This window comes from Sceloporus occidentalis, unplaced genomic scaffold (assembly GCF_023333645.1).
Source record: "Sceloporus occidentalis isolate IW3139 unplaced genomic scaffold, rSceOcc1.0.p SCAF_3, whole genome shotgun sequence".
NCBI lineage: Eukaryota > Metazoa > Chordata > Lepidosauria > Squamata > Phrynosomatidae > Sceloporus > Sceloporus occidentalis.
This window is the reverse complement of record NW_028316983.1, coordinates 183,049,717-183,062,003: the sequence shown is the minus strand read 5'-3', so window position 1 is coordinate 183,062,003 and position 12,287 is coordinate 183,049,717. Positions and strand designations below refer to the sequence as shown.

General features: G+C 34.3%; 1 protein-coding gene across 1 annotated transcript in view; it reads right to left on the bottom strand.

Moving 5' to 3' along the window:
- Positions 1 to 12,287, bottom strand: part of LOC149317196 (piezo-type mechanosensitive ion channel component 2-like) — a 285,183-nt gene that overhangs the window by 30,335 nt on the left and 242,561 nt on the right. Inside the window, exons 31-36 of the mRNA XM_089517023.1 lie at positions 11,706 to 11,827; positions 10,294 to 10,365; positions 6,346 to 6,449; positions 4,470 to 4,568; positions 2,017 to 2,128; positions 641 to 703 (exon numbers count right to left, since the gene is read on the bottom strand). Of these exons, the coding sequence (XP_089373149.1) occupies positions 641 to 703; positions 2,017 to 2,128; positions 4,470 to 4,568; positions 6,346 to 6,449; positions 10,294 to 10,365; positions 11,706 to 11,827 (572 nt within the window). The remainder of the gene's footprint in view (positions 1 to 640; positions 704 to 2,016; positions 2,129 to 4,469; positions 4,569 to 6,345; positions 6,450 to 10,293; positions 10,366 to 11,705; positions 11,828 to 12,287) is intronic.

Genomic DNA, 12,287 nt, shown 5'->3' with positions numbered 1-12,287 from the left:
CAATCCTCTTCTTAATTATCTAGGAGTAAACTCTACTGTAAACTCTGAACAGATGTACATAGGATTAAATTGTTTATCAGGTATTTATTGTTTCATGGCACAAATTATCAGTTGCAGATTTAAAGCATAGTCATGTAATTTGAAATCACTGTTTGGTGAACTCAGAGCTTTTGCTCTGTTTATGCTGAAACACTTCCTATAACCAGGTGACAGCTATTTTAAAATGTTGCATTCAGATTTAAGGCTGTCTATTATCATTCTGTGCTTAGTATTTCAAAAGCTACATATTGTGGTTCACTTCTTCATATATGTGAGCAGCTCCTCATACACTGCAGTCCACACTGCCTTTCATTTTTAAGACCCTGAAGCAGTTAATATTAAATATTTTATATCTTTTTAAAAGTTCAAAATGTAGCTGGCCAACATACAAAAAAATTTAATTACAGCATCTCTAAATACAAAACAGTATCTACTTAATTCATCTCGCTTCACAATTCTGTAGCCTCAAACTGGCTTGAATAGTATCATGTATGCTAGTATTGCTATGATTCTTGATACATAATGCTTTTATGTAACCCATGGCTGTGCAGTCCTATCCATTAGCATTGTTTTAAAATACCTTTATTGTCCCTTTACTTACCAGGTCCATCTGATTTCTTTTTGACAGATTCATCTCTTTCGTCACACTCCACATCTATACTAACTGAGAAATCAATATAAAAACAATAAGCAAAGAATCTTGGAAGTTTGTACTTGTTTGATATAAAAGAACTAATTTTATTTTTTTAAATTAAAACTCTGTTGCTTTCAAATTTGATAGAACTCATTCAGTTAGGACACATCAGCCAAGATCCTGCATTGGGACACATACGTGTATCACAAGATACATCTCTGTAGCTACGTCTTCTGATGCTCACCTTATAATCATCACAGCCCACCTCAAAATGGGAGTATCCAAAAAGCATCCAGCTATTTTCCTATAGCATGTACAAGAATCACACAGATGTCCCAGTGTCTCAGCAGCTGCCTATGGCAGAATGTCCAATTATAGAAAAATAGCTTGATGCATCCTTACTCTTCTCCGACTCTCCAACAACATGGAAATGGCCATGTTGGGGGGGGGGGGGAATGTGCTGCTTAGAAGGTGAGTTTGGGGTTGATCATTGCATGGTCAAAACAGAATATTGGCCAATGCAACAACCACACCAGTGAATTGCAGAAATCTGTTTTACAGCATCATAATCCAGTAATAGGATACAGTGGACCCTTGTTATACGCTGGGGTTTGGTTCCAAGATCCCCCGTGTATAACAAAATCAGTGTATGCTCAAGTCCCATTAAATATAATGACATAGCAAAATGGTGTCCCTAATAAAAAATGGAACATCAAGGTAAATTTATACTTTTTTGGAACATTTTCAAACCGTGTATGCTTGAATCCGTGTATAAAAAATCCGTGTATAAGAAGGGCCGACTGTACTAGCCATCATTTTATAATGCTGGCAACAAAAGTTCTTCCTACACACTCCCTATTCTTTTTTGTTTCCCCACTTCTTTCCATGCCTTAATTCATAACTTCATAGTTTATTAGACCTCGGTTTCTCACAACGTCCAATCTGGGAAATTGCAACCTACAAACCAGGATGAAATCACAATCTAATAACCTCCTTTGTAGGTATCATTCAAACAACAGTTTCCTTTTTCTTGCAACACATTAAAAACATTTGTGTGCTAACATTCTCAACATTAAAGAATTACATACTGTAACTCCATAGGACAAGAACATTTGTCCAACTGTCCCACCATTTTCTGCTTTTATAGGCTGTGGCTTTCCAGAACATTATGTCTTTTTTACCATATACTATATGATTCTTTTTATTATTATTTTAATTACCAGGAATTTTCAACATGCAAGGCATATACTATGCCAGCAAAGTCTTTCTCCAATGGGAGGAGGAGAAGGCATCTTTGTATAGTTTATAGGACATAACTGAAAATATTACAGAAGAATAAATACCATCTCCTGATCCTTTCCGTCTTCGTCTTCTTTCTTTCTCAAACTTTTTCTTCTCTTTTCGTCTCTGTCGGAGGGCAGTTTTAGGATCAGTAATCCAAGCCTGATAAACAAACTAAAGGGAACAAACCAATTCATTCAGGCTCCTTATTAAGTAACCAGTAAACAAAATAATGGCAAATGACAAAATAACAGTTATTTGAATAAACAGATTTAAATCTGGGAGATTAACTAAATATTTCTGATTTCAACCCAAATACCTAAAATGAAGTCTGAGATTTTTGGGGTGCTATTTTCAAATACTTAATGAACCAAATAATTTTAACAGTTGTGGATTCACAAGTTATATTCTGGGAATTAAAGTATCATCTACATATGAACCGTTTCCTGAAAGTAGCTTTACCTGTTGAACAATATTCTAAATAGAATATGACCTTTAAAGTTTAGTCTAACATTTCTTAAACTGTGAACAATCTAAATATGCTCATTTTAAAATTCATCTTTTAAAATAAGAGTGCAATGGAAGTTCATATTGCCACAACCACCACATAGTATGCACTGATTTCTATAGCACATTTGAATAAAAATAACAAAAAGGTAAGGACTATGTGATAGCAGTTTGAGACAAAAGATCTTTGCTTTTGTCTGTATGATCTTCATTACAGAATGAAAATCATCTTCAGCTAGCACTGCATCACCACCAGTTAAAGACATTAGCTACAGCCATAGAACAAACAAATGCATGCACGCAAAGAGAAGAGGGTGAGGATAGACGGAACAGTTACATTTTCTAACAGAAACATGCACAAACTGTCTCAGGGAAGCTGGAATATGTTATCATTGGATATTACAAAAGGAAATGTAGCTTTAATTTTATTTATTGCTGTTCTGATACACAAAAATACACTGATGATTTATGAAGAAATGCCTTTAAAATGTCAAGGGGCACAGAAATAAAATAAACTCTCTGGTTATGAAATGTGAACGTGAAAAACTACAGTACTAAATGTGGGAGAACTAAGTGTTGTTGTCTTTTTCCTCCCTGCCGCGCCCCACAGTACTTCACAAATTTGGTTTATGATTTGAATTAAAATAAAATACTACTGCTGCTGTATTAATAAGTTGGATTCAAAGCTGTCTTGCACAAATGAAAAGGTGATTCTGCTCACATTAGAGGGATCCACCACTTTGATAATCCTTTCTGCCACCCACTGTTTCCAGACTACATCCCAAACCATTTCTGAGGATTCCTTTATTCAAGATTTGGCTTTGTGATGCTTCAGTGAAGAGGAGTGGCAGCAGAACCCCATTCCAACACTGGAATGGTGCTCATTCTTATATAGCTACTTAAATCTGTAACCACAAAGTGTGAGATTTTTCAACACTTGACTGAATGTTCCCCTCATTAAAACTGTTATGGAAAAATACAGCTTTGAATAGAAACAGAATAGAAATTGGAATAGAAATAACAATCCAATGGTATGATCAACCTTCTTACTGAAATGGCATGCTCATTCTAAGATTTTTAAAACTCCAGATAACTTTAAGAACAAATGTGATGTACTGAATCTAGTGTTCAAATCCACACTTGGGTACAGAATCTCACAAGATGACCCAGTCTTAGAGGAAGGCAATAGCAAATCCCCTCCAAACAAATCTTGCCAAGAAATCCTGTGATAGGGTCACCTTAGGGTCACCATAAGCCAGAAATGACTTGAAGGCAAAGGACAACAAGAAGCTTTAAGGAGGATTAGCTGCAATAATGCAACTGTTAAAAAACATTAACTCATCTGTTATTTCTTAAGAGTAAAAATTAAGGTACATAAGCTCTGCATTTAAAGAACAGTACAAATATACACAGCTCATTAGGATTTGATCAGTTATGCTGCATCTAAAACATTTTATAGTTCTTTCAGGTAAGTAGTATAATGCATATATAAAGTTATCACTTCTAAAATATCACAAGTACTTCCAAAAGAGGTCCACAGAAAGCTAAATGATTACTTAGTGATATCAGAATAATGATGCAAAGGAAACCTGATGTGCTTATCTACAATGTAGGTTTTAACCAGCTTTCTGAGAAAGATTATCATGCAGTGTGAAATCCTGCTAAACTCATCAATTAAATTGGCTCATCATTTTTATTATATATATTTTATATTATCTATAGATGCATGCAACCTGATGGAATCCTCTTAAAACAGCTTTGGCAGAAATCCCAAGTTTACACCAAGATGTGTCTCTGCATTTTCTCTCAGGAATCTATGATCACAGTCAAATTGAGAGTGGCAATTTATCCTGTGATTCAGTTTATTAAGTCCTATGCAAACCAAATTGTTGATTACCTTAAGTCCTCATGAAGTTCACACTAAGAGGGAAAATGCAGAAAAGGGATACCCTTTGCCAGAAGAGTATGGGATGAGATCACAATCTACACAGTATGGAACATCAAATACCTTTGCAGCTCTGATTAAATACTGAAGAATAGTTTTGGGCAGTTTAATAACAGACTTTGGCAAGGCTAAAATGGCTGAAGCAAATTTCGCAATAGCTCTCTACAAAGAAGGACAAAGTAAGAAAATTAGTGAAATATAATTGTTACTGTTATAAGAAATATTTGCACAATCATATTAGCTAACAGGATTTAAATTAAAACAAGCATATAATATGTGAACTGTGAGTATTCAAGCTTAGAGTGTACAGTTAGTGACAGCATAGTTGTATGAAGGTTAATTATCACACACGTAACAATAATATATTAGTGAGAATGATTAAAAACTTAATGAAAATTAATATTCAGTATGTGACATATATTAGAAGTTACAGATTCTCATCCCTGATGCTATTATTCTTTTATGCCCTTTCTCTGGTAACCAAATATATACTTATCATTATTTCTAATCTTTGTAAGTGAAAAAGACTAACATAATGTCTTTTGACCCAAAATTATTTGTTGCTATATAATGAAACATTAAAGGATAAATGTATAGATTTCAGTTCAGAAGATTTCAAGATAATCAGTGTAAACTGAAGAGATTTTGACAAAAAATATGTAAATTCTTTTCAGCAAATCAACAAACAACCTGAAACTTTGGACAGAATAAGAACAGATTGACTAGCTTTTTAAAATTAATACAGAAATCTGTATGCATTCTTAATTTGATTTAGGTAATGATATTATATATTTCATTTGCTTTAGGTAATGATCTTTTATACAATTTTAAGTGAATATAAATTAATGAATATGATGAAATATAAAAAGATGAATGGAAACTATTCTACAGACTCTGTAAAGTCTATAACATAATACATTCAGTTGGATAGTACTCAAAAGCAGACATATAGGCCTAAATTCAATTGCTAGTACCTTCTAAGGGAGAACTATTGAATCAATTAAGTTTTGACTGAACTGTAATTCATTTACTATGCCTACTCTAGTTGGGACTAGCAATCAAATTAGGCTACAGTAACCAATGGGTCTATATCAACTATGATGAAATATGGATTCACTCATATGACAGATACGCCAGAAAAGATATTTTATGAATCCAGGGTGCTCCAAATATGAAAGGAATTTAGGCAGGAACTCTGATCTTTAGTCTTAACCCCCCCCCCCCACTACAGACACTGTGTCATATGAAAGATCATAAGTGGAGTCCCCATACAATAATCCATGGATACGCCACTATGACACTAATATTCCATGTCTATATAGTCAGTCCATGTGAATGTAATATTACAATCTGACTTTATTAACATAGAAGTAGTATGAGAGCACCAGGATGCTGCATTCTGATGGGGGTACACATGCATTAATCAGGTTGCTGAATGCTGTGGTGGTGCTATACTTATGGCTTACCTTTCTTCAACCTAGAACACAAAAATATATTAATTATATTGTTACATTTGACTGACTTCTCTCACCAAATAAAACTATATCCATCCATATAAACCCCAGCTTTTATTACAATAAATATATCTTTAAGAATTCTTCATGGCATTTCTTTCCCCCCAAACAAACAAACAAACAAACAAATTTAAGCAATATCAAGCAATGCTGATGAAAAGATGTTTTATTCACTTGTCTTCAATGCAACATCAGAAAAATAGAGTTCAGGATATGAAACTTTATTTTTTTAAAAAAAACAAACAACCATGCTACATTTGCAAGTGAATGAGAATCCATCTCCTGTATCATCTTTGCATTGCAAAAGGCTGATAATATAAGCAAGCAGCAATTGATTTTAAACTGGCACACCATTCCTTTCAGTTTTCAGTAATGATTTGATTATTCAAACCTATTTAGCAGGAACACATGGGTAGACACACTACCTGGAATGCAGATCTTTTAGCGGGTTCGTCCTCTTCCTTTTTCTCCTCCTCTTCCTCTTCTTCACTGTCCGTTTCAAACAAATAATAATCTCCACTTCTGACCACTAAGCGAAATAAAATATATATATATTTATATTTGTGAGAGAAAAAGCACTTCATAAGTTTATCTGACCATGGCACTCAAGGGCACGACGGGTAGAAGTGGAGAAAAAGCAAGAGATGAACAGAATCAATGGCAGATAAATCATTTTATTGTGATGTTTGTAGACACAGTGAAGAAGGTCAGTTACAGAAGAAATATAGTACTACCAGAAGAATAGGCGCTGATAAAATAAAAAATGGAACAATAGTATTAAAAACTTGCAATATTCTTAACTTGTTTAAAAAAAATATTAATTTCATTTCATCAGAGACCGAGGAATCTCCAACTTGAATGGGTCTGCATAAATGTTAAATTTTAACACTAGAAGAAGAAGAAAAACCAAAATTCTGCTAAAAGTATACATGCATCTGGTAACATTTTAGTTCTTAAAAACCACAGTATTTTTCAAGCTTACAAGTTCGAAAATGGGAAACAATTTCTTGCTTAATATATATATTTTAAAAGCATATATGATCATCACTAAAATGTCCGGAGGCCTCCATATGTTCAAGATGGGGTGTGAATGAACTGGGCCTTATATCCTTGAACAGAAGCACACTGTTTAAAACTCCAAATAAGCTAATAGGTCTAACTTGATAAACAAAGGAAATAAAATGTGAAAAGAAAAGTAATAAGCAAGAGCAGAGATGAAGAAGAGTTATGTTTTTGGACTAAAACTTGCAGCATGCCAGTTGCCCTGCTGGCTGGGTACTCTGGGAGTTGTAGTCCAAAAAAGTAACAGAGCTGGGAAAAAACAGCCTTACATTTGCCCTTAAAGATTATTAACATAATCTCTGTAAGTAAAAGAAAATACTTTAATGTTTTTATAATAATAAACTTACAAAGCCATATACAGAATGACATCCAAGAGCGCATTTGACCCTCATTATACAGCTTTCTGGACCATCAAAATAACTTCTTAATAAATTCTTATTCAATTATTCCTTAATCCTTCTCTTCTTTTTAAAATCTCTCTCATGACCTGAAGCCATTTTTATGTCCTGAGCCAGGAAGAAATCGATTCTATTAAATTTCTCATGTGATATAATGAATCTGTTTTGTTGAACAAGTGTGATCTGCTACTGTTTAAGAAGAATACTGGATCCAGTCCTGTAGTAGGGATACCACCTGCACAAAGTCCACACATACCTCTTGCTCTGATGTAAGCATCAGTGCCAATAAAATCTAATAATCCATGTTAAGATACAATTCCTATTGATACTATTTAAAGTGAGAACAGTGATGAGAATACAAACAAATGTGTCCTTGAATAGATCTAGCCTGAACTCTCCTGGAATCCAAGATGATTAAACTGAAGCTACCATACTTTGTCCACATCATGAGAAGGCATGAATCATTGGAAAGGACAATAATGCTATGAAAGGTAGAAGGCAGCAGAAGAGAGGAAGAATGCATGCCAGATAGATAGACTTCATCAGGGAGTTCATGGCCCTGAACTTACATGACCTAAGCAGAGCAGTGAAGGATAGAGGGGCTTGGAGATGCGTATGAGTCAAGTTGAGGTCGACTTGAGGGCAGCTAACAACAACAACATGATTCAACAGCCAAAGTGGTGTAGTGGTTTGAGCACTGGACTACAATTCTGGAGAGCAGGGTTTGAAGTCCTGCTCGGCCATGAAAACCTACTGGATGACTTTAGCAAGTCACATTTTCTCAGCCTCTAAGGAAGGCAAAGGCAAAGGCAAAGACAACCCCATTCTAAACAACAACTTGAAGCCACACAATAAAAGCAATGATTAAACAGCACTCTTAAAAGAAGCCCATCCCTACAGACCACCCTTCCTTCAGAGAAAAGTTTTAATTTTAGCAGACCATAATTTTTAATTGGTCTATCAGAATGGAAAAACTACTATAAAATTAGTAAACTGTAGCATTTTGGCAGAGACTATCAGGCAGCAACATATGTTTTTAATAGTATGCATGGAAGGCAATTTCACATTGCCATCCCCAGCAAGAGAAGATCTGAGAATTTCTCATCAGAAAAAAAGGTCATGGCGCAAATACAGTCGGCCCTTCTTATACACGGATCTTTTTTTACACGGATTCAAGCATCTACAGTTTGGAAATGTTCAAAAAAAGTATAAATTTCAAATATCAAACTTTGATTTTTTAAAATAAGGGACACCATTTTGCTATATCATTATATTTAATGGGATTTGAGCATCCATGAATTTTGTTATCCATGGGGGATTTTGGAACTAAACCCCAGCGTATAACAAGGGTCCACTGTAATATGTACTTGATTAGCTGCAGCATGATAGGAACTTTGGATTTGTTAAATATTTAGAAATACATAGCTAAACAGCAAGCAGTTTGAATCATTCAAATATGCAAACAACTGTCCAGAACATGTTAGCAGCTGAGAAAGATATAGAGAACTAATGAGTAATAAACAATTCGGAGCTTGGCCATCTATTGCTTTTCACGAGTATATGCATTATTGCAATAATATGTACTGTATATTAACTCCCTGAAACATATAATGAGGGTGAAATGAATCAGAAATGCTAAATTGAATTGGAACAATTTAACAAAAGTTGTATGGATGCAGGTCTATCTAATACAGTGGACAGTAGCAAAATACCCCGGAAATGTACCATATTCAACATTCTTCTGCCTGATCTAAAATCCACCGTAAAGAATAACCTGGGAACATGACAACTTCTGAATCATTTTCTTCACCTAAATTTCAACAATTTTCCAGCAGCCCCAAACTAAGATGATCCAGCTCTTCTCTTAGCAGACAGCGTGTCATAATGTATTTATTTTGAAAACTAAAACAATCTATCTTCAGCAAATGTTTGGAAAAAGAATTAGTCACTATAAATTTTCATCATGCCCTTTTAGAAACAGAAACACACACACACATACATACACACACACATTCAAACACACAAATATACAGAGGCATAGTTTACTTGTGACTTGATAGAAACAGACATTCTATATGCTGGGTTGAGCTCTTATAAAAATAACAGTGCTACAGATAACAAAGAAACATACATATGGATGCATAAAATATTTTTATATATAGAAAAGCAAAGTATTAAAAATTAAAAAAGGCTTCAAAATTATGGATTTATGAATTGTTACTCTGAATTTTGATAATATTTTAACATCAAACAGATTAGTGATCTTATATGCCATTGCTATGTCTCATACAGTACCTCAGTAACAGCTGAGGCAGTTTAGATTGGAATAAATCAAACAATTGAAAATATTTTCATGTTAACAGTAAAATGCCAAATACAGGGTGATGATAGTGTTTATATTGACAAAGCATCTAAATATCTTTTGAAGGGATGTCTAGTGTATTTTTCCTCATATGATGAATATGTTGTCATAGCTAGTAAAAATGGAAATTACTACAAAGGTATGATAAGTCCAAAACACACTGTAGAAATAATCCAGTTTGAGACTGCTTTAACCGTTATGGCTGAGTGCTAGGGAATCCTGGGAATTGTAGTTTATTGTGGTACCAGAGCTCCCTCTGACAGAGAAGAATAAATCTCACAAAACTACAGCTCCCAGGATTGCCTAGCATTGAAGCAGGGCAGTTAAAGTGGTCTCAACGTGGGTTATTTCTGCTGTGTGTTTTGGACCATACTTGCAAATGACTGATTCTTTCTTGTTTCCACACAAAATTACTGAATTTGCATCCATATAACTATCAAGTCACAAATATACAACTATGCATAAAACAAACATGTCTTGGGGATGCCTCCATTCTGGTCAAGGATATAAGGGTTAAATCCATGTATTTTAAAGATGATTTAGAAACCTACTAGAAGCATGATCAACCCAAGGCCGCCACCACTGCTTTTTTTTGCCTTTGGCTTTTTCTTTGTCTGCTTCTCCTAAAATGAAATATGTCCAAAAATTAATTTTACAAAATGAGAAACATGTTACTGCTTGTATTTGCTCTTCCTAGCTCCAAACTGTGGAAGAACAGATTCTGTCCTACTAAAGAAAAAAAAGAAACACCCCAAAACCATTTCATCAAATTAAAATTTCAGTTAAATTCAGTTAAATATATTCATGAAAACATTTTTTGTAGACCAGGGTGGAAAATCATGCAGTCTTTCAGATGTTGCTGGAATACTTCCCAGCATTCTCCGCTATTGGCTATGCTGGCTAGGTCTGACAGTAGATGCAATTCAACAATATCTAAAGTGTCACAGCAACTACTCCTGTTATAGTGTCTTGGCAAAAGACGACAAATCAGAAAAAACCTTTGTGACATATATTCCAATATCATTTGTAATACTTCCAAAAAGGGGGAAAAAGAAAAACTAAATCTGTAAGATATTAAACTAAAACTAATTATTATCCTTAACTGGAGTAGACCAACAAAAATCAATGAGACTTATGACTAACAAGTGCACTTTACTGGGATTACTGCTTACCCCATTATTGATGGAACATGATTTCATCAGTATTGGTGAAAGTACTTTTTATATAAATTATTTAAAAAATGAGTTGCCAAAGGAATAACAACAGTTTATTGCATATAATGTTACATATAGCTGGAAAGAAGAGCAATCTTTTTCTTTAAATATGAGTTCCTAAAATTTCATTTAACTCACTTTTTTTTTTTTTTTTTTTGCATTAAATAAGAGTATTGAAAAAGCTTTTCTGGTTTGAAATTGTTTATAAGTACAAACATCCTTCCAACATTTCTGTTAACTCAATGTAACATGAAAAACCAATTGAGACCCACATGCAAACCTTTTGTCTCAAAAAGATTCTCTGTGAAAGCTCTATATTTATTTTGCATATGCCAAGTTATCAAGCTGTAGCCTCTCACATGCAATATCTTAAAGGTTATAAATGTTACATTAGTACCCTAACTCAAAACTCTGAATGGTTCTCCTGTTACTTCAGTGAAGAGGATCACCACATGCATCGAACTGGCTATAATATTCAGACTGCTGCTTAAATGTAGTAAATGGGAATGTAAAGGATGTCCCATATATGCACAGACAATCTATTTATGATTGATTATGATTATGATTATGAGGAATTCTCACTGAACACAGTGGAAGTTATGTCTGAGCATAATGCATTGGATAAGGCTGTGAAATCCCTCAGACAAATGGCCAAAGGGGGTATTACTACTACTCTACATGCATTCATGTTGACAGTACCAAGGTCCAAGCAATAAATACCAACGCCGGATATATTGAAGGAATAGTACCATCGTCATCATCATCATCTTCCTTTTGAATTGCTTGCCCATCTGAGGTTTCTTGGTTCATGCTCATCACCCTTTCTTTACCCTTTTTATATTTCTGTTGTCTGGCTTTGATACGATCCATTCTGTAAAAAAGGAGAAGAAAAAGGAAAAGGATTTATATTATTAGAGACACACCTTCATCTCTGAAGATCCCAAGTGCACATAGATCTACATTCATTGCACATTTAATATGTGATCTCAGCATTTTGCTTATCCCAACTATTTTTATATTTTTACAAAAGCTAAATTTATATACAATTTACAGATGGTAGTATAAAATGAGAATGGATTGTATATGTCTGAATGTTTCTCTAAATCATACTATCTCAGAATCAATGCAACATTTCTGCTTGTCAAACTCTAGTTAAATTCATGGTTCAATTCAATGTACTCCCCCTGTTTCTGAGTTCCCCAACTCACCAATCCTTTTTAGCTCCCCAGATCGGGGAACTGTAAGGATATCAGGGAATGCCAGTTTACTAATCAGGATATTAAACCAACTTCAATCTATAATTTAAACAAGATGGGAAAATTATACATGAG